This window comes from Rattus norvegicus, chromosome 5, assembly GCF_021556685.1.
Source record: "Rattus norvegicus strain SHRSP/BbbUtx chromosome 5, alternate assembly SHRSP_T2T, whole genome shotgun sequence".
NCBI lineage: Eukaryota > Metazoa > Chordata > Mammalia > Rodentia > Muridae > Rattus > Rattus norvegicus.
Window position 1 is genome coordinate 130,093,665 of NC_141538.1, and position 24,130 is coordinate 130,117,794.

Genomic DNA, 24,130 nt, shown 5'->3' on the forward strand with positions numbered 1-24,130 from the left:
ATGTTTAACTTCTGTGGCTGGAGAGATGGCTCAGCATTGGCTGCTCTCCCAGAGGACTATGTAATCCATTCTCAGAACCCATATGACCACTCACAACTGTAACTGACAACTTCTTCAGGCCTTCATAGGCACCAGGAACATGAATGTTGCACAAACATACATTCATGCAGTCAAAATATCCATATACATAAATAAAATGTAAAAAAAAAGTTTTCATCCTAATGAAGGAACTTTTAATTAATGTAAAGAACCTCAATGCCCTCTGTTTTATGAAATAATACAGACACACACAGGGGCAGGGTAAGTCTTCCAAGACCAATTTAAGAGATTCCTTGTATCAATGTTGTCTTAGGGTTTCCATTGCTGTGAAGAGACACCATGACCAAACAACTCTCATAAACTCTTATAAAGGACACCATTTAATTGGGGCTGGCTCACAGGTTCTGAGGTTCAGTTCATTATCATCATGGTGGGAAGCATGGCAGTGTCCAGGCCGGCATGGCGCTGGAGGAGCTGAGAGTTCTACATCTTGTTCCAAAGGTAAACAGGAGAAATCTGGCTCTTACATGGCTAGGAGGAAGGTCTCAAAGCCCACCCCAACAGTGACACACTTCCTCCAAAGGCCACACCTACTCCAGCAAGGCCACACCTCCTAATAGTGCCATTCCCTGGGCCAACCATATTCAAACCACCACAAATGTAAACATAATTTAAAGTATATCCAAGCAGTTCAATTTGTATAAGCTTCTCTTGCACCTTTTCCTTGGTTAGGTTTTCTAAACATTTCAAATTCCAGAGCCATACTGAAACAAATCTTGCCCATTTCTAAATGTTACACCTGCTTTAGGAAACTTTAAAGCTATTCAGTTTCTAAGTGTGTGCTTAAATCATAGGAAATACAATGCCATGAAACTTCCCTACGTTTTAAAAAATGATTTGGGATTAAAGTCTGATTCCTTAATATGTAAAGGCTGCCACTAAGGTGACCTGCTTATTTTTCTTGACATACACAGAGAAAAACAGAACAGTAAACACTCTGTGTGTGGTGTGTGTGTGTGTGTGTGTGTGTGTGTGTGTGTGTGTGTGTGTAAAAACAACTTAAGTTTATGCGTGGGTTTTTTTAAAAAAAAGATTTGATATTCTAGGGAACATGTTAACTCTTAAGTTAACTCTTAACTTTAAGCACTGATGGCTGTATTATAACTTTTAATAATTTAGTAGATGCTAAAAATTGATGGTTCTTAACATAGTTATGTACAGAATAAAGTTAAAAGGAATAGCAATCACCCAAGAGCACTCATTTGAGAGTACTTTTCTGAGACAGAAGGGGTCTGTTGTTGTTGTTGTTGCTAGTGGTGGTGGTATTATTCTTACCAAAGCCTTCAACATGACAGACTGGGAAAAGGATTTTTTACAAATTTTGAGAACCTAGGAAAAAAGTCTGACTGTAATACTTGATGACACATGTGTATAATTAGAAAACATAAGGATTAGAAAAGAATTATCACTAAAAATATGGCACAACTTCAGCTGTTTCCTCCAAATTTACTTTATAATTGGGTGGATATAAATTAATGAACAGAAATTAAGCAAGAGATACGTGACCATTTAACAGAACCTGATAATCTAATTTCAGTATTTTCCAAGTTCATCTTTAAGTATTTCCATCATGGGATCCACTGGGAAACTAAGCAAGGTTATGAACACTGAACAGTTAATCGACTGAATGTCAATTAACTATTTATGACAATTTCTTCCATAACGCAATTATGAGGGCCTTCAAGAAGCTTTTGTATGTAAAAACGTGTTAGTCAAGTACTCAACACAATATAAAAGAACATCATTTCATTTGTAAGGTGGAGTGCTTCTGTTCATCATTTTTAACTACAATGTCACTGAGTAGAAGGAACAAATTACCTCGAGAACATAAGGAAAAATAAACACATGCTAAATGGATAAACATTACATCTTTACTAGACCATTTCTACCTCTAATCCTTCAGACGTGTAGAGATTTAGAGTGTTCTTACATTAATTGCAAGAAAAAGGAGAAGTTCCTTTGAGATCACAACTATAAAGTCATGTGGTTATACAAATCCTGCTGCATTGGTGTGCAAAACATGAAACACATTTACCTGTCCTGTCAGTCACTTAGCGAGACTTAACAGATATACCTTTCTGTGAAACAGACTAGATGTGTTTCTGTAACTTCAATAACCCCAGCACTACAGTAACAAGAGATGCAGTATCCTTTTGCTATGGTTCCAGACGGTGGGGAAAGAGGTCACAGGAAAGAGAATCAAAACTGTTACAGCTGAGAAACTTCTCTAAGTTTCATCATGGTGCCACCTTCATTTTTACATAAGCATGGTGGCATAGTTCAAAGCTCAATAAATCAGAAATATTAATATTTGAATTTCAACTTGACTTTCAATTATCACCATTTTAACAACCAAAACAATAAGACACACAAGGAAGGGGATATCAAATCCACTTTGCTAGCCTTGGTTTCCTGACACATCAACTCATTTTTAATAGAAAAGGGATAGTGCATCTCAGTTTGCTCACAAGCTAGGAGATCACTTTGAATTCTGCATTTCCTAACTGCAAACAGAACATAGCACTTACAACAGGTTATAAATAAACTGGTTTTCAAGCATAGAGCCAGCCCCAACGATAATACACTATTTAAAAAGACCTAAGGCAATGAATTCCATTTCCAATGGAACAAAAGAACTGTGCAAACAAGCTTAAAACTACTTTTTTGTGCCAGTGTTATAAAATGTAGCTTTTAATAAAACCTTGACCCAAATGTCAGTAACTTTTCAGAAAAGAATTTGGGTGGGAGAAGAAACTTATTTCATTTAGGAAAAATAACAACTATATCTTTTTCCTAAGCTTCAACACACACGATTTAAACATGTACAGTTGCTGTAACACTTTACACAATTCCTATGTACTGGAGCAAGAACAAGGTCTGATGACAATTATATTTTAAACACTGGGTCAAGGCTTTACATAAAAATACCATCCATCCTACTTTCCCCCTAAGTTTCTAAAATATCACATACTTTCCTCAACATCTGCAGCCATCCAGGAATCTGTAGGAAACTTTTGTGCATGATCTTAATTCCTAATCCCTGGCTCTTTGGGCTCAGTGACAAAAGATCAAAACCACCAAAGCTGATGGTTCACTTGAAGTCAGACGAGACCCCCTGGCTCAATTAGTCTCATAGGATGAAAGCAGGGCTGCGTCAACTGGCTCCATGCAGGAGGGGCACGTGAAGGATCTCATCAACCAGTCATCTATACAGTCCAGGTGATAGATGTGCATGCACGGCAGAAATCGAATTGGGTCCCCATAGACAAAGTCCATCATACAGATCACACATCTGAGGGAGCAAGGAAGAAGTGAAACAGTATTAATCTAAATACACACAATCAAAATATTCACATACCTAAAACATTTAAGTTGCCCTGTTACCTCATTATCAAAGTATGAAAACGGAATGAATTCCTTTCCTAGCAAGCACTGAAACATTCACATTTTATTTTGATTTCTTGTTAGTTAATTATAAGCCTTGAAAGCAACTAAACTGAGCAAAGAAAAATAGACCACATTAAGGATCAAACTCATACTGTGCCTGAAAATAGTTATACATTACAAGAGATATCTACTATGATGCTTTAGGTAGGAAATTACAACCATTGCTTCCTTGCACTGAGTTTTCAGAGTAATCAGGAATAATACTCATTAAACTACAAGTAAAATCAGAATGATCGGGCCCGGAGTAGTAGTACACTGAAATCAGTATTCTGGACACAGAAGCAGGTGGATCTGAGTTTTACTCTAGTTTGATCTACATAGAGTTCTAGGCCAGCCAGGGCTGCATAATAGAAGGTTGTCTCAAACACAAAGCAAAAGAAAAAAGCAAAACAAAATGACTAATTCTGCCTACTGTGTTTGTTCTAAGTTAAAACTGTCTTCATTAACTCACTTTCAAGTCCACTGCACTTTTCTACAGGTTTAAGAAACCTAATTCTACAGGGGTTCAAAACCAATGCTCTAGACAGACTTTGCTCTTAAGTGACAGTATTAATTAAATGCATTATAGCTCAAACAGACAAACTTTAAACCTGTTTGATCTGTGCGTTTGTTGGTAAAGCCATTCTCAATTAGAATAGCTGCCCCTATTAAATCAAGACAATAAAATGACTCACCAGGCTTGAATAAATTACTTACGTTATAAAAGATCTCTCGTATCACTAAAATCTTGAATAGTCTTAATTGTTGCTTAACTAGCGCCCATAGACTCATGTGTATGGATGCTTGGACCCTCCCTCTATTACACTATGGTAGGTAACAAAACCTTTACATAGGTCAGTTAGGGACAGGCCTTGGTGCCCATAACCTAGCCATCTGTGTTGGTGTTTGTGGAGGAAGCCACAACTGAGAAAATTCCTCCAGGTTGGCCTGTGGGGATGGCTACAGACGCTTTTTTTTTTTTTTTTTTTAAATTAATGACTGATATGGAAGGGCATTAGACCACTGTGAGCAGTGCAACCTTTGGGCAGGTGGTTCCTGGATAGTCTAAAAGGACACACCATATTGGGATATTGGGAGTAAGCCAGGAAGCAGTTTCTCCCTGGCCTCTGCTTCAGTTCTTAGCTTCCCTGGATGACTGACAGTAACCTGTAAACCAAGTAAATTTGGTTTAACAATTTCTCTAAGTGGCTTTGGTCAGTGCAGCAGAGAGTTACTAACACTGTTATTCCAGTCTAGTTCTCAGCTGCTTGTCTGTTAGCACAATGTGAGAGCAGCTACCTCACAGTCCCACCAACACAGACAAGAGTTAAGTCTTGTTGCCATGCCTTTCCCACCATGATAGATGGGAGTTCCATGAATAAAGCCTTTTTCTGTTCAAGTGTTATCAGTTACTTTATTACAATGAAAAAAAATAAGACAGCCACACACTCTAACAAAGTTTTGTTTTTTTTTTAAGTGTTTGCGCTTTCTTTTTTTTTCCTGAGACAGGATATGTAGTCCCTTGGTTGTCCTAGAGATGAGCGGAGATCAGGCTGGTCTCAAAAATCCATCTGCCTCTACCTCCCAAATACTGGGACTAAAGTATATACCACCACGACTGGCTAAATTATTTCTGAATCACAAGTTATTCAACTATACCTCTACAATTACAGAGTTTAGATTTTTTTACCCCTCAGTAAGACTACAGTAAACATTTTGTGCCTAAAACTCTAGTATGTGTGTGTGGGATGGGTGTCAGGGGTCAGGGGACTGGTGGTGGTAATAAAATGCCTAGCACCTTTAATTAGCTTAAAAGAGGTTTAACTCCTATTTACAAAGACTTAACTCTTTGGAAAACTTGGAAACAAAGCTACCAGAAATCACATTTTAGATAAATGGTTTTAACTATCAACTGTCATACATAGACAACTAACAACTATAACAGTCAGAATGCAGGAATTCCCCTTCTATTCCAATACAGAATTCCCATAAGCTTCCTAAGTGAGAAAAAACAAATCCCAAAAGCTGGCATTTATACTTGGAAATAAAGCTTAGTGGAACACTGGTACAAGGTCCTAGGTTCAATCTCCAGTATCATAGGGGAAAAAACCCACAACTATACACAAATTTGTAAAATACATAAAATTGCTACTTACTCTCGGATCTTTTTTTCTGATCCATCTCTTCCAGGGTCATACACTCCTTTAGGCAGATGCTGTATAAGGCCTATTCGCTGAGCTATTCTAATCTGTTCCTCTTCAGTCAGCTGAGTTGCTAGCCGAGTCTGGCTAGGTGTCGGATGATAGACGGGAACAGGAACTTGTTCCTAAATATGAAATGCAACAGACATTTAATTATTTAAAATCCTGTGTTTGAGGGTGTATTTACTTGCTTAGGCCGGGAAGGAAATGGGCCTCAGCTAAGTGGGAGTCTGGATAAGTGCAGCAGTAGGACTATCTCGCTGACCTTAGACACTTACTAATATGATCAAAGATGAATGTCCCCTTTAACCATGACCAACCGATAATGCTGGCATCTTCAGCTAAGACACTTTTTCCAAGTGTTCTATTTAATAAGTAAATTTCATGGTTTATAGTTAAAAAGACTGTCCCTATTACTAATGTACAAACTGGGTAGTAGTGGCCCACGCCTTTAATCCTAGCACTTAGAAGGCAGAGGCAGGCAGATTTCTGTGAGCTAGTAGAGGCCAGCCTGGACTACATAGAGAAACCCTGTCTCAAAAGTCTTGACCAGGTATTTAACATCTATGCATCAACTCATATCTAAAGAGGGTCACTGTAAAAGTTAAATGGGGACTGTATCAGCTAGGATTACGACTCTGCTACTCTATGACTGCAGAACATCATTTCAAAACTAACAAATGTACTGGAGCCAGATGTGGTTTCACACACCTTCTATTCCAACACTGTGGACACAGAAGAGACAAAGAATCAAGGCTGGGCAGGGCTACATGATGAGTTTGAGGCCAGCCAGAGCTATACATTGAGACCTTGACTCAAAAAATTGAGAACAAAGATTCACTGAACTATAGTGAGAGTAAATTTTATACAATCCTTTATGAAAAGACTATGTTGATATTTGTTCCTGTTTCTTTTAAGCCAACGGCTCTCTCATCTGCCTCTGCTGGAATTAAAAGCAAACTACTTCAGCACAGGCTCTGCTCTTCTGTATAAAACATCTGATAGGATGTAAACAGTCTACTAAAATGTTACCTAATAATAACTACAAGTATAGTGACCCATCTACTTTCCCTAGGGTTTCATTTCAGTTTATCGTATCAAGCATTTCCTGAATCTTTAGCCCATTGTTAATAACTAATTAAAGCTTGAGTTCAGGCTGTAACCCTGAGTCTTTTGGTTTTGTTTTGTAAGTATATTTTTAGGTGTGACTAATATTGGTGCTCCCTTCTGCCACCTCCTCCTACCTCCATATAAACCTTGAATGTTTACCAATTAATCATTTCCTATGTACAACAGCACAAAAAAAGATAACTATAAACCAGTTAAGAAATCTAAACTGCTGATTAACAGAAACACCAGCCTCCAACCAGAGTCTTTATACCCATAAAACACCAGTAGGGGATAAAGGCCAAAACATACTTAGAGACTGGATACTTGCTGTAACCATCTCTATGAATATCAAGATAGTTCATTGCATTTGAACTAACACAGTAATTATCTGTGCCCCAGACACATAATTCCAACAATAATTCCAAATTATTACAAGACATTACTGAAAATTTATGGCACTCCTATCTTATCACATATCAGAATTTTGTAATATGTTATAAAAAGAATGATTTGGACTAAGGCATTAATTAATAGCAAAAGGGAAAACCTGATACAAATTATAACCAGTCATTTCTTCTCCAAGTCATACTACTTGGCTTATTGCTTTAGATTTAACTTGGGTCCAAAACCAAACTATACTTCTGTTTCTTCTACAACCTTCTCAGCTAGGAATTTCCATGCTGTCTCTCTAGGTTAATGACAAAGAAGAATAATGGAAAAAGAAAATGCATTTCATTCAGACCCAGCACTTAATACAATTTTAGCACATTACTTAATATCTGAGCCTTAAAGTTCCACACCAGCAAACCAGAAGACATATATGTTTTGTTTGTCTTTAAAGAATTAGTTATGCTGCCAGGTGGTATGGTTCATACCTATAATCCTAGCACAGGGGAAGTAGTGACAAGAAGATTGCTTCTAGCTTGAGACCAGCCTGATTTACATACCCTAGGCTAGCCAGGGATACATTGTGAAAATAAGCCTCAAGAAAATAAATAAGAGGCAAGGAAAATCCAGGAACTCAGTATCTGGGCCACTCTATGATGACCTCACTTAAGTGGATAAACAGACAATAGGTTAGTCATCCTCTGATTCCTTTTGTTTCCTCCTTTTCCTTTATCCTACCAAACTATTTTTGCTCTTTCCTTATATTTCTGTATTTAGTGTGCTTGTGTTTGAGATCCACTCTGTAGGTCTGGGGGACTGAATCCAGGTCCTCACACATGGCATATCCATTACTTGCAGAGCCATCTTATGCTCCCAGCTTCCCCCTTTCAAGATAGATAGGTTCTTGATATGTAAGCCCATGCTGTCATTTTGCTTCACCTTCCCAAGCACTGGATTAAAAAGTCTTATCCAACCATCATTTATCACTGATAGGAAACAGATTTGTTCTACAAATCCAAATTCTGAGGTAATATGGAACTCATAACCTGAGAAGCAGATAATTTTTCAAGAACAATATTACCTTAATGCTTTGTTTACTTTCCCATATTAATCTACTTAAGTAGAAGGGTACTGAAAAGAATTTGCCCTAAACAAATTTTGAATTAAAATCTTTCCTTAAGAAAAACATTATAGGAAATACAATATACAATGAGCAGAAAACAATATGGTAATGTGTTTAGTATTTAACCCTCAATTCTGAAACATTAAGTTCTAAAATATGCTGATTTTTACTAAATAACATATATTGTTCTGGAGGTCAAATCATAGCCTTGTACATGCTAGGTCAAACTATATCCCTAGTTCCTTGTTATATATTTTTAAAAAGCATCTATATAAATGGTAAATACTTTGGGTACTAATCTTAACATAAGCCAGGAAAGAAACAAATGAAAAAATATAAAATGTGCCTTTCAATCCTAGCATTTAGGAAGCAGAAGCAGGAGTTTGAGGCCAGTTTGGTCTACACTGAATTCCAGGGCAGCCAAGCCTAGTTGAGACCCTGTCTCAACTCCTGCCCCCACACACATCCCAAAAGTAAATGTGTCTTCACTATTAAAGCTGGATTCAATACCAGCATGGTAGAATAACCTCAGCAATTTGGGCAAAGGCAGGAGAATCACAGGATCAAAGTCAATTCTGACAAGGACAACTTGAGTTATAAGGAGACCCTGCTCTCAAAGGCTATTTATTCAAGTTAAGGAATATGATACAATTTCCGAAACTAAAACAATGCAGTAGGGACATGCCTAAATAATATCCAAGGCTGGAAATAGTACAAGTCTGCCTTGTGGTGAGGGAAAAATAAAGTCACTACTAAAGAATGCAGCCTGTTACCAACAGCTGTATATTTTCAGCCAGTAGGAAATAAGAACCCACTCTTGATTTTTCTCCTTAACATGCTGTTGGCCCCACCCCCTCTCCAGCTGCAGTCTCTTACTGGGAATATTTTCTCTAAATTTTACCAGGCTTACAGTTAAGGCCATAAAAAGGAAGATTTGGAATAACCGGTCTCAGTGTATGTTTTAGTTCAGATGATTCATTAATTTTGACCATAAAAGGGTGGGAGGAGAACCCCAACAAAACAAGATTACATTTATCGTAGTTCCCAAATGACACATGGCATGGAGAACTAAATAAAAGCCTACAAGTCACCTATGATACTGAGACAAATTACTTTATATTTAATGATGGTATAACCTAGAGTAGCCTTCATGTCGGAAAAAAGCACTCCATCTAGGGAGTCAGACTGGAATTTTTAAGGCTTGTTCTGTAATCAAGGATGAAATTCTGATCCTTTTGCTTTCACATCGAGTTGCTGAGATTAGTCACGTGCTACCACATTCTATAAGAATGTAGCTAGGGTCCAACACATCCTCACTCCAAGCTTCACTTATGCAAACAAGAACTCTAAACTGAACCATACATATTCTCAGCCCCAATTTCATTAAATTCAGGGAGCTAGAGAAGTGGCTCATCAATTAAGATTCTAACTACATGTAGAGGATAGTTCCTAGGATACATTTTGGGTGGTGGTGGGGGTCACAACTGCCTGCAACACTGGGAAATATGATGTTGACATCTGTCGGTTTCTGCACTCGTGAAATACTCACACACACAGACATATATTTGAAAAAAAAAAAGGTAGCCAGATAAGGTGGTGTATACGTTTAATCCCAGGGAGGCAGAGGCAGACAAATCTCTGTAGTTTAAGACCAGCCTGATCCATGTGTTCCATTACAGAGATACACAGTAAGATCCTAGCTAAAATTAATTTTTCAGAGCTAGAGAGATGGCCCAACAGGTAAAGAAACTTGTCACTAAGCCTATTAAAACCAGTATGACTATCTAGGAAACACATGGTAAAAGAGAACTTATTTGAGAATGAGCAAGTTCTGTCTACCCAAGGTCATGAGGAGACTATTTTCTGAGTTGTACTATTTGGTTTTTAGTTTGATGTTGTTTTTCTGTAGTTCAGTCTATATTCAAATTCACATATAATAGTACCTCTACCAGCCCCCTAAATGTATTTCTTACAGTTAGGTATATGGAGTTTTTTTTTTTTTTTTCAGACAGTATTTCTCTACATAGTCCTGGCTAGTCTTGAAAGATTGTCCTGCCTTGGTCTACTGACTCCTGGGATTAAAAGATGTGAGCCACCACTGCCTGGCTCAGTTTCACTTTTTACGTGGACATGTAGAAATATTACTGCTATCAGTTGAAAAACTATTATTAAACAGACATGCTAACATGGAAGGGGAATTCTCACCAACCCTCAACACTTGACAGAAAAACTATAGGCAACTTTATGACAGCTCATAAGAGAATGTCTTCCAAGGACGAGCCTCCTAATTGGTTATACAAATAATCAGCCCTGAAATCACTCATATATATATATATATATATATATATATATATATATATGTATGTATGTATATATGTGTATGTATGTATATGTATATATGTATATATATGAGTGTGATGTGTATGTGCATGTACATGTGTGTGTATATATACATGCACTCAACAGACTCAGGGTATATTTATACATGATGCACATATAGATGTATATCCATATACTTATATATCTATATACCTATATACACGCACATATACATATACCTATATATGTATATATATTTAATAATAAAGAGGCCAAGAATTTGAGATGGGGCAGGAGGGTGACATGGAAAGGGCTAAAGGAGGGGGAATATAGTTTTAATTAAAATATTTTAAAATTTACTAAATGATAATAGTATATCCTAGAATCCAAGTGAAATATTTTACATTAAAGTTTAAATAGGGACCTAAGAATTTCTCAAGGTCATTTAAACTGGCCAAACTAGCTAGATTTTTTTACACAGATCAGCTGATCTACACAGGTGGTTCCTATTTCCTACACAATTCAAAGACATCGATAATGCATTAGATTTCGATGCTGACAAGGTATACTGCTGATATTTTTCTGCTACACCATTCAAATTTTACCATGTGTCAGCATCTTTAAGTCCTGAAGTGGGAAACTGGGTTTTGTCTTGTTTTCAGATTTTTCTTCAGGGGCCTGAGGGTACAGCTCAGTGGTAAAGCTCTAAATAGTAAGCCTGGGTTATTGAGACTATGTCAAATATAAAAACTTTTAGAAAATACAAATGTGTTGCACATGGGTTAGTCAAAATGAATTATTCCAAAAGCTCGAATGAAATAAGTTGGTCATGATTAAAATTAAAAACCCGTATTTTCAAAGGCACACATATATATTTATATTTATATTCATATTCATATTTATATTTATATTTATATTCATATTCATATTTATATTTATATTCAATCAGCCAGTGCTAGGGTTCTTGCTTAACATGCTGAGTCAGGGTTTGGATCCAGCCCCTCTCCTGTCAAAATCTTCTCATGCTAATCTCAGAACAAATACAGGTAAAACTAAGTTCACTAGAGAATCTAACTTTGAAACTCAAATGTAAAGTTGTCTACATCAAGAAAATCTGTCCATTATTAGCCACTTACATGAAGAGTTTGTTCTTTTTTGGTTTGATTTTACTACTAGCATATAGTCCAGAGTAGCCAGACTGGCTGAAGCTGGCCTGATCCTACCCTTCACCTATTCAGTCCAGGATTACAGATACATATCATTACATCTTGGTGGTGATTTTCAAAAGGAAACTGCCTACATTCCTCATAAAATGTTCCACGGTACAAGATGAGAAATACAATCATCTTGCCCACCTTTACTACCACCAGTCCCACCACCACATACATATATATCAATTACTTTAAAAATAAAGGCCCAAACAGGGAAAGACCCTATCTTAAAACAAATCAAATAAATTACATTAAAACAGAAGTTGGGCATGGTGGCACAAATCCCAGCACTTAGAGGCAAGTAAGTTCCAGGACAGATGGACAAAGTAAACAAGACAAAAAGTAAATAAATAATGAAAAATAAAAGTCCACAAAGATTTAATACAATTATGAAAAAACCTCTTAAACCTTAATGAGGGATTTGCAGCCCTTGGAACTTTAGTTACACACAGTGAGTTCATCTGAAGAAATGAATTCAATGCCTCTGGAGGAGCAGCCAATGTTAACTGATCCATCTCTCTAGCCCTCCAATTATGAAGATTAAAGTTTCTAGCTTCTGTCTGACATGTAAGAAACCTGAAGTTGTTGCTCTAGTCCCAAGTAAAGAACAAAGTAAAGAACAAACCAGCATATTAAAAATGATATCCACAAAGGCAAACTGGCCCTCACCATTAAGAGAAATAGCTGCTGGAATACAAAGAATCAGGATTGACTAGAGCAAAGACCAACTACCAGGGAGGGACTGCTACTGATAAAGTGCCAGTGTGGTAAGTCTTAAATTTCAGGGGAGCTGGGATAAGTGGTACATGCCTTTAATCCCAGAACTGGGGGAGCAGGGGCAGACAGTTCTGAGTATGAAGCCAGACTGGTCTACATAATGAGTTTCAGGATAGCCAGAGCTATATAGCGAGACCCTGTCTGTCCTGTGCACACGCAAGCATGATCCCCAACCAACTTGAGGGGAAGCTAAAACTCAACGGTGAATGCAGAGGCAAAGGCAGGAGGAGTGCAACCACTTCATTATCACCTTAGGTTACAGAGGAAGATCCTGCCTATCCTGGACAACTCAGAGAGACCCTGTTCACTTACAAACAAGCCCAATGTGGTGGCACACACCTTTAATTCGAGTACTCAAGAGGGAGAGGTAGGTGAATCTTTGTTTCAGGCCAGCCTGGTCTAAAGAGAGTGAAGTTCTATCTAGGACAGCCAGGGAAACATAAGAGACCCTGTCTCAAAAACAAAAAAAACAGCAAAAACCCAAACAAACAAGAACCCATAAAAGGCCATATTATTAATCTGAATAAATTTGTATTAATTATCCCCAAAAGCAAATCTGTGAGGTGGGGGCTTGTAGATGGGAAAATTCATATTGACAGTAGGACAAGTTTTGTTTTTTTCAGGTGATAAAAATATTCTAAAATTGACTGGCAATGGCTACTTAATTCTAAACAAAGTAAATTATAAGCAAAACAGGTGAAATATGTGGTATACCTTCATAAAGCTTTTAACATTTAAATGTGGAAGATGAAGTTAGATGGTCCAGTCAGGAAAAGCAGCTTGCCACCCCAACTGTGATTAACTGTAAAGATTGAATGTAGCAACAAACGTGTAAAGTACAAGTCTCAGTTATAACAAAAAATATTATTTAACAAATTATGTATATATAGGTCTGTTGAGGTTTGGTCTGTCTGCTATGTACTATAATGCTAAATACTGGCCCTGGCATCAGGGCCAAGAGAATTCTCACACACATCAGGTCATCAAGTGATGAATTATGTGACCTTGTTCCTTAATTTCAAACTACTGGTTGAACAAAGATGCTGCTAGCATATAGCTGGGCAGAAGAGAGGGAGGTGGGGTTTCAGTTCGCAGGCTTCGGGTTGGAGGAGGATCACGGGGTAGGAAGAAAAGAGGGAGAGAGAACACCATAGGGTAGATGAGTCATGAAAACATGGCCATGAGGGCTGGCCAACTGGAGTTAAGAGCTGTCCAGGTAGAACATGGCAAGTTATAATTTAGGGTTATTAATGGGGAAGTAGATTCTAATAGCATAGAGGGTAGTTATCTGCCCAGCTGTAGTGCATTAAAGGCTTAAATTTAAAAGTTGTGTCTCTTTTTATCTGGGAACTGGATGATCTAAGGCAGGGTAGAAACCCCAATAGAAATTAAATATTTGGGGCTGGGGATTTAGCTCAGTGGTAGAGCGCTTACCTAGGAAGCGCAAGGCCCTGGGTTCGGTCCCCAGCTCCGAAAAAAAAGAACCAAAAAAAAAAAGAAATGTGGTCTAACACATTTGCAGATGTCATCATGTCAGGTTAGATATACCTGCATAGCAACTCTTCAATTACTTGATTATTTATTTGAATACAGACTAGAAACCTATCACCTCTAACTCTCTATTAGAAGCCATTAAAACCGAAAACAAGAAATGTATCATTTCTTCCACTCTTTCTCTCCTGTGTGTGAATGTGTGTGGTGTTTCACCTTTAATTCCAGCAGTAAGGAAAGAGAGCGAGAGCTCTTTAAGGCCAGACTGTTCTATATAGCAAGTTCCAGATGAACCAGAACCAGTCAAATCTTGTTTTATTTAAAAAACAAAACAACCATAAAAACCAGAATCAAGTTGGGCATAATTGTGTTTGCCTAGGGTTTGGGAGGTGGAGTCAGGATGAACAGGAGTTGGGAGGCTATCCCCAGCTGTATTTCAGGTTCAAAGCCAGCCTGAGCTATGTAAGACCTTGTCACAAGCAGACACACACAAAAAGTCTACTAGACATGTTCTCAAACACCTTTGATCCCAGCACAACTGGGAGGCAGAAGCAGATGAACCTCTTTGAGGCCAGCCTTGGTCTACAAAATGAGTTCCAGTAGGGGTATAGAGAACTCCCCCTAACCCCCACATCGAAAACAAAACAAAAGAAAAACTGTCCTACATCAAGTTTTTTAATTTATGAAAACTTAGAGATCTAAAAAAATTGATGAAAATCAAGTTCAGATTTTTCATACCAAGTAACTCATCTCATTGCCCCATCAACTCATATTACTTTATAATTAGCTCTAGAATTAAACTGTCAACACTGACTGTGCTACTCTTAAAGGAGCATGCATCTTAATGACTCATTTGATTTGATCATTAATGACTTAATGATCAAAGTCAGACACAGAAATTTCAACAATTGTCACAAATAAAAGCCAGGAGCCTGAGACAGCTTGCAGGTAATTGTGCTTGAGGCCAAACATGCAAGCCTGAGGACCTGAGTTTTACCCTTTAATCCATGAAAGTGGAAGGAGACCCCTGCAAAGTTATTGTCTGATCATCACACCTACATGCACCCAAAGTTGTAAGGGCACACAATTTTTATTAAACAAGATAAAACAGTGATGGTCCAAGTCTTTAATCCCAGCAGAGGCAGGTGGACTTCTGTACCTCTTAGCAGCCAGCCTGGTCTACATAGTGAGATTCCCCCATCCCTACACACACACACCCCAAAACAGAGCCAGAGAATTGACATACTGTTCAGTCTAATTGGAGTACAAGTTACATAAGGGCTACAAAGGGCTAGAAAGGCATAGAGTGAAACCACAACTTTGATCACTTAGAGATCAGTGATTAGTCATGAAGAACCACTAAGGATTAATCCGAAAAGAATCTAATCTGGGTCAAGGTAGAAGGGAGAGGGTAGAGAAGGCATCAATTAATGTATTGTTGCAGGAATTAATGATCAAATTGATCGCAATACTGGAAAATATGGCATACTTTATGCTAGTCAGTCAAATATTCACTAGATGTCAATATTTGGATTTTTTTTTTTAAACAAGGTCTGATGTCATACATGCTGGCCTTAAACTTCTGTTTCCATCTCCCGCATGTCTACAGTATTTACAGTGGGTTTATCGTATTACAGTGGGTATTATTACCATGAGAACTTTTGAAATGTTTAATATATAATTCCCATGAGGAAGTTGATCTGGAAAATCAAAATTTATAAAATTACTAACAGCTGAACATGGTAGTACACACCTTCTAGACTGCTATCTGCTCTGCATAACTAAACATGGGCAACTTAGCAAAATCTAATGTATGTACATCACACATGCAAAAAACAAAACAAAAACAAAAACAAAAACAAACACAAAAAACAGACTAGAAGAGACCCTCTGAGCCACAGTGTGGGTGGTGGGAAGGGAATTCCGGGTCTCCTGCTGGAGCTGCAAATGCTCTTAACTGCTGAGTCATTCTCTCCAGTCCTGAAAGTCTAGATTTTTAAAGGGAAGTTTTATATACACTTTAATAAGTGTATATAGGGCAAACTCGATTTTTTTCAAAAAAAATTCATGTGTTTTGTGTGCCAAATACATTCAGGAGCCTATGAAGACCACAAGAGGGAAATGGATACCTGGGAACTGTTATAGGCAATTGTGACCCGTAGGTGCTGGAAACCAAATCCAGGCCCTCTGCAAGAACTGTAAAGACTTTAACCACTGAACCATCTCTCCAAACCCTAGACTAAGCCTTAACAACAAAGCCTCATTCAGGGCTGTGGTAGTGTTCATAAGAGCCTGAATTAGGATCACCAGCACCAACCCAAATAAAGCAGGGCACAGGGAAGGGCATTACAGGACACACATTTGTAATCTCAGTGCAGGGAAGGCAGGGACTGGTAGATCCGGGGAGCTCTTTGGCCACCCAGCTCAGCCAGGGTCCAGGTTCAGTGAGAGATCCAACCTCAAAAATAAGGTGGAGCTAGGCATGGTGACATATGAGTCTTTAATCCCAGTACTAGGAGGCAAAGGAAGGGGTATCTGTCAGCTCAAGGCCAGCCTGGACTACACACTATGAGACCCTGTCTTCAAAATAACCATTTCAAATGTTCCTAGCTTTATAGTGGAGTCAACCCCAATAAATCCACTCTAAGTTGAAAATATCCTTAGGATGAAAATGCACTTAGTGTTATCTTCCCTACCAACATCATAGCTTAGCAATACAGTACAGTCCAAAAATATCAGTTTTTAAATTATCCTTGTAATCCCCTGGCTGAAAGAGAGCTGAAGACTGGTGGTACCTAGCATCACAAAAAGTAACAAAGCAGGGTGTGGTGGTACAAACCTTGAATTCCAGCATGTGGGAAGCTACAGAAAAAGATCAAGGTCAGCCAAAGCTTTACAGTTTATTCTGACCAGGCTTGGAAGACACAAAGACCTTGTCTTAGAACAAAGGCAAACCAAAAATTTGCTGAGATGATCTCACTAGTAGTCTAGGGGGCAAAAATTAAAATTCTGAGTATAGTCTATTGTGCATTACTTATATACCATCAAAACTGTAAGATGAACCAATATAAGTCAGGACATTCTATCTATAAATATACTATAAAATTGAGATGCACTAATCCATGTATATTTAGTCAATAATAAACTCCTTAACAGAGTGTCATCTCAAATTAACACAATATTTTATGCATACAGATTTCAAGCATTCTTCCATGAAATAATATTCTTTCTGGCAGACAATAAAGATATAGGACAAAAAATTATAATTAATCAATAATTATTTAAACCAATCTTATTTAATTTTATTGGCATTTGGCTTTTTACATGGTTTGCTTATTTTTCTCCCTTGAGACAAGAGTCTCAGGCAGCCTAAGCTATCCCTGAACCCCTATCATTGTGCCTCTGCTCCGAGTCTGAGATTACAGGTATGTTACTGTTTGCCTAGCATGTTGAGGACCCTGTACAGTCCTCCACCCAAAATATCCAATACAAAAGGAAAAAAAAATCTTGAAGGTATGAGAATCAGTCATCCATTCATGGTGAAACCTAGGGAGTAATCCAGTCAGAGGAACAGGGAGAGAAGAAATTCTAATTATTATAGACCCATGAGCTTAGTGGAGTACTGTGGTCCCACTACTACTCTAGCTGCTATGCTGAGAACACAGTATAGAGAAGGGTGACTAGTAAAGAAATCAGAACCTGTGCTCACACCTGTAATCTCAACACTCAGGAGTCAGGAGCTGCAGGAGCTTACCTCTCAGAGTGAGACCCTGTCTCAAAAATCTTTAAAGAAATCAGCAACAACAACAAATGAGAAATAAATAAATAAGGGCCTCAAATACTAAGCATGTACTTTATCACTAAGCAACACTCCCAACCCAGGACTTAAGCCCAAATAAAGTCTGTTGGTTACTGTTAGTAAAAATAACTGGACCACCTTTGCTTTACAAAGCTCTTGGCATACCAGCATAAATACAAGAACTATGTTTTAAAGTAATGTCACAAGAGAAAAGGAATAAAAACATATGATCCTTTAACTTTCCAACCAGATATTTTCCACTTAAAGCCTACAGTAACTGAATATATTCTTTTTTGAGACAAGGTCTCACTGTTTATCCCTGGCTGGCCTGGAACCTGATATGTCAACTAGGCTGGTCTGGAACTCAAGATCCACCATTTCTGCCCTTCCTCCACCTCCCTAGTGCTGCAATGAAAGGTGATGCTATCATGCCCAGCCTGGTTTTGTTGTTTTGTTTTGTTGTTTCTGTGTAGTCTTGATGTCATGGAACTGATCTGTACATCAGGCTGGTCTTGAGATCTGCCTGCCTCTGCCTCCTGAGAGGTGGGACTAAAGGTGTGTGCTATTCTTTAAGGAAACATCAACACTACTGTAGCTTTTATATTAATCATGCTATTTCTTTTTAAAAGCCCAAATATTATAAATCATTTACTTTGGATTGGTGCTTTCTAACATCATATAAACAAACATTAGTAATAAATTACAGACTTCAGGGGGACGTTATTATTTCTAGATTTCTTAAAAACTCTTGAAATAGGGTCTCATTCTATAGCCCAGACCAACACTAAACTCAGCATATAGCACTGACTTCCAACTGTCAGCAATCCTCCTGACTCAGCCTTCTAAGTACTAAGATGACAGATCTGAGCTACTGTGCCAGGCTAAATATTTCTTATGTTCTCATATTTTAAAGTAACCATTTTCTTGCAATTCATAGTAATTTTGCATATCAGTAGTTGGGTCATCCGTTTCAGGAAAAGGCAACCACAATACAATTTCCATTGTCAAAAATAACAGATTCCAAAAAAGTACTGGTAATACCAAAAGCCATGGCTATATCTAGTCCTTTTGGAAAGGACAAAAATATAGTTCCCATAACTCTAAAATTATGGTAAGAAAGCAGCAAGTCAGATAGCCAATTTTCCTAGAAAGAGGCTAAGGAACATAGATTTGGGGAAGAAAGTTTGCTCATGTCACCTACATAAATACATTGAGGAGCTATCCAGTGGAGGGGAAAACAGTAACAGCCTAAAAGACCAATGGTTTATAGTACCTCTAATTCCAGCAACTCTGGAGGATGAGATAGGAGGATAGAGGTCTGTCTGGTCGACTTCCTGAGACACTAACAATAAGTTCAAAATAAAAAGAGCAGAGTTCTAGCTCTGTAGTAGTGTTTTGCTACAATGTACAGGGTTCTCAGTTTTAATTCCTGCTACTGATAAAATATCCATATTCCATTTAGTATTTGAGACTGCTCCTGAAGCAATTTAAATACATTGGGGGAAATGGGCCACATAAACATAGACAATACTAAATTTTTATGGGGCAGGAATTGCATGATATATTGAAGACAGAGCTTCTATTCTTCATTTATCTCAGTTATTGAGTATCTACTATGAGTCAGACGCAGAGTGCAAAAGCACCTGGAAACTGTTCCAAATTCAGCTTGTACAAGGGGAGAATACATGTCAAGGGTGAGACACAAAACTACCTAAACAAAGATACAGCACTAAATTATTACAGGTATATGGCTTTGCTTGTAAGTGTAGAAGACTCATGGGGGACATATCCAGGAATTCAGGGGGGCAGGGAAGGTAATGTCAGGACTTTAGATACTTGAGCTGAGTCCTTCAAGAGGATTAGATGTTCACCTGGGCAACGTTGGGGGAAGGGCTCTTAGCATAAAGATCACCTGGAGCAAAAGACAAGCCAGGTTTGGTAAGCTTGAATTACAGAGGCTTCTGCAAGGATACAATAAAGATTGGACTTGACTAACATGTATAGAAGACCCTGAAGGGGGTCAGAAAAATCAGCTCATGTGATCCCCCTTTTTTTTGTCATGTGATGAGAAACTGGTTTACACAGGATTGGGAAAACACTACACTAGATAATGATGTCACCACATAAAAGCAAAGGAGACTGCACAGTTAGAAAACTAAACTCTCTTCAGGAAAATATTAAAAGAACTGTATTCAAGCCCACCTGAGAAGTTTTACTCAATGTATTATTTAAAATGACCCATTCAGGAGTCTTTGATAAAGAGGACTTTTAAGTAACAGATAGCATTTCCCAAGTCAGGTAGAAAGGTCTCTCAAGTTCAAGATAAATCAAATTTTTATTAAGTCAACTTATTTAAAAGGTGTGCCACAGGGGTGGAGCTTAAAATTACCACATACGTATATATAAACAAATAACTCTATGAAGCTGAGGCCAAAATCGCCACTTGGAATTCTATCTCCCAAGTAGATGGTAAAAAGGCATTCTACCAGAGCCAATTAACAAAAGAGTACGGAGGATCATATACGAAAACACAAATATAAGGGGGAGGGGGGCGGGAGAATGACAACCTAGCAAAACCCATAATCCTGAAATCACACAACTCAAGACATAAAGGCAGGATAATCATGTCACCCTCAACTCCACAACCAGACACCAAAGGGGATATAAGATCACACTCTTGATTCCTGAACTCAAGGACAGAAGACCGTCCTCAACCCGTGCCAAAGAGGATGCCAAGAATCCCTTTCCATTGGAGAACCGGGCAGCAGACACCCTCAAGGCCAGCCCTGAAGGGGTCAACGCCCCCCCAAGTCTAGGCCGTGGAGGCCAAGGGCAGAGGGCCTGAGCCGCCTCCTCTCGCACACCGACACACACCCTCCCTACCTGATATGGCGGCGGCGGCTCCTGATCTGGCTCCGTCCCCTCGCCAAAGCTAGCCCGGTCGGACTGAGACTCGTGAAGCAGGGAGATGTCATCCGAAGTCGGGGATTTGAGGCAATTCCCCATCTTCCGGGGCTGGGGTGTATGCTTGAGATCTGAGGGAGGAAGAAAGCTGTGACCCGGTCTCCCGCACACACGGCGGTCAGCTCGCTCGGCGCCGCGGGGTCCAAGGCGGCAGGCCCGGGGCTCAGGCGGCGGCTCCCCCGCGCCCCGGCGCCACCGAGGGGCCGCTCATGCCAGCCCCCGGGGCAGGGGGCGCGAGGCTAGGCCGCGGGCTGCGCCGGGGTCGTGTCTGGAACCTGAGGGGGGCGGGGGCGGGGAGACTGAGTGCTTCCCCACCCCGCCCCCCGCGGGGCGGCGGCGGCCACGGGTTGCTGGGCCTAATCCAGGTCAGGAGGGGGGGGCGCGGCCGTCGCGGCTGCCTCAGCTGCTGCCTCAGCTGCTGTTGCCCCTGCCGACGCTAGAGCAGCGGCCTGGGGCCTCATCCTACTCCGCCTCAGCGCGGCGGCGGTGGCCAGAACGAGGCTGGCCCGGACTACGTCATGCCGCCGTGCGTGCTCCGGCCCCGCCCTGGACCGCGCGCCCCGCCCCCAGCCAGACTAGGGTGCGTGGCTCGGCTGTGAGTTTAAGGTCCCCGACTGTCCGGTTGTCAGCCTCCGGACCATCTATCTCCGGCGCCCCTTACACATCCTGGCTGCAGCCCGCTCACGACTAGATAGAGACCCTTCTTACCTGCGCGGTGTCCTCAGAGATTGCTCACACTGTCTGCCGGGTGATGTCTGTAAGCACGAATCTGAATGGATCAGGCAGATGGCTGAGGTGTTTAAATAGCTTCCTTCTCCTTTATCCTTTCAGAATAAAGTCCAAACTCACAACGAGCACGCCCTATTCACCCAACATCACAGCCTAGAGATTATCGGATTGTCTATTTCTTCCCAATCCCACCTCCCTAATTCAAGCCACCCACCCTGCAAACTAACATTTGCAGTAGATTCTCAAAGTCCCTGTATTCATCATTGTCCCTTTGAATCGTTGAGGGATATATATATCCATATGGTCGTCCTTGAAACCTCCAATGGCTTCCCAATACTATGCACAGAATAATCTTAAATCTCTTATCTCTCTGGGTGGTGGCGCTTGCCTTAATCCCAGCATGCCTTCAATCTTTAATTCCAGGCAGAGGAAGGTGGATCTTTTTGAGTTCTAGGACAGCCAGGGCTACACAGAGAAATCTTATCTCGAAAAAACAGAATGGGAAAAAGAGAAATCTCTAATCTCACAAAATACCCCTTTTTCATAAATTCTAAATTCAGATGACCAAAGTGCTTTTAGTCATCTCAGAGACTGTTCTCTCTGGCTGAGATTTCCACAGACAGACCGTGTCCCTGACCTCTTACCTCTCATCGGGCTCATCCTTATTCCCACAGGGCCTTCGTGGATTGGATTTCATTTCCCTTGGGAAGCTTTTTCTGTCCCAGAAGTCTGAGTTAGTCACCTGCTCAGAGTTCCCAGTCCCTGTGCCTTTCTGTCAGGTTGCCGAAGCTGAATCCTCTGTCCCTTCCCTGTGTAAGGCCTGGCATGTTGCCTAAGGTAGAGTCTTTCCTTGGTTGGGTGAGCAAATACTCAAACAGCACATGCAAAGGGAAGAACAAGAAGAGAGTGTTCTCCACAGTCATTTTTTTTTTAACCAAGAAGGCAAGAAGTTGACTTTGATCCCCATTTTTATTCACCATTTACTGATTTATTATTATTGTCAGGCCCTACGCCAGAGCAACTGATTTATAACACCTGACTTTTTCCTGAAAGAGCCTGGGTTCATCTGGAACAACAAATAAACCATCTTAGAGGCTCCCCTCCACTGATGTTTGTAGGAAACTCTGGTTATCTCATTTGAGAGGGTCAGAGGGGTTTTTGAGAGATACTACTGGGTTTAATGAGTAAATCCCAAATATATCCCAATTCTACAAAATCACTGTCAAAGTGAGCTTAAATTCTATGTTAAAAGCAGGGCTTTTAACTAGGCATGCCTTTAATCCTAGCTCTCTGGAAGCAGAAGCAGGCAGATCTCTGTGAGTTTGAGGCCAGTCTGGTCTGCAATATATGTTCCAGAACAATCGGGGCTACACAAAGAAACACTGTCCTGACAATCAAAAGAGGAAAGAAAGAGAGAGAAGGGTATTGTTGAATGCCTGTAATTCAAGCATTTAGAGCCAAGGCAGGAAGATGTCTAGTTCAAAGCTATCCAGAGCTATGTAACAATAACAACAACAAAATCCTGCCTCAAAAAAAATCTATTTTCAATCAAACAAAAAAATTTTTTATTTGAGACAGGACCTCACCATGTATCCCTGGCTGTCCTGGAACTTCCTATGTAGACCAGGCTAGCCTCAAACTCTTGCCTGTCTGTTGCTAAAGTGCTAGAGCTAAAGGTGTGTTCCACCACACCCTGTCTCTAATCGATGTGTTTCAAAATGAACCATGAGCTGGGCATGGTGATACATGCCTGTCATTCCAGCACTTGGGAGGTAGAAGCAGGAAGATGAGGAGTTCAGAATCATCTTCTGATACAGAATGAATTCCAGGCCAGTCTGGACTCCAGGAGAACCCTTTCTCAGTATCTCCTCCCAGAACAAAGACAGTCCCATTAAGAAAGGAGCCCATAGGAGCCTGGAATTCCACATTATCATGCCTTTCAGCCTCCCAAATGCTGGGATTGCAGAGGTGAACGCCGACATTCAGCACTCTATCTTTATTCTTTGTTTGACTTGGTTTTTTGAGACAGGGTTCTTCTCTGTGTAGCCCTGGCTGTCCTTGAACTCACAGAGATCCACTTGCCTCTGCCTCTGCCTCTGCTTTCTGAGTGCTGGGATTAAAGTGCACCACCACTACCTGGCTTTTTTGTTCTATATTTTTCTTACCTTGTTCCTACAAGTTCATATACATTTCACCTGTATCATAAATGATATAAAAAGGTATACTAGCATCTTTACAAAGGTATAACTTTAGACCCATGTACCTGGTGAGAGTGCCGTGGTGTGTTTCTTTGAGCCTACTACCCCTTTGATTAGAGAACAATATTAAAATATTAGTCACTCTCATTTGGCAAAAATTCTAGGCAGGTGTTAGTTACTTTGTAAGTCACCACAGAGAGAATGATTTTGGAACAGCACCTACAGAAAAATGAAAAGGAAACAACAGAAGCCAGGTTTATCAGTAGACTCCTAAATCCCGATATTCAGGTCTTGCA

At 39.8% G+C, this 24,130-nt stretch overlaps 1 protein-coding gene across 3 annotated transcripts in view; it reads right to left on the reverse strand.

The window, feature by feature from the left end:
- Positions 1-210: 210 nt before the first annotated feature.
- Rnf11 (ring finger protein 11) overlaps positions 211-24,130 on the reverse strand; it is a 29,281-nt gene continuing 5,361 nt past the window's right edge. Inside the window, exons 2-6 of one of the 3 annotated variants that reach the window (XM_087659955.1) lie at positions 22,281-22,505; positions 21,616-21,731; positions 20,827-20,978; positions 5,682-5,851; positions 399-3,391 (exon numbers count right to left, since the gene is read on the reverse strand). In XM_087659955.1, the coding sequence (XP_087516081.1) occupies positions 3,220-3,391; positions 5,682-5,851; positions 20,827-20,949 (465 nt within the window). In that variant the 5' untranslated portion in view covers positions 20,950-20,978; positions 21,616-21,731; positions 22,281-22,505 and the 3' untranslated portion in view covers positions 399-3,219. 3 annotated transcript variants of the gene reach the window in all.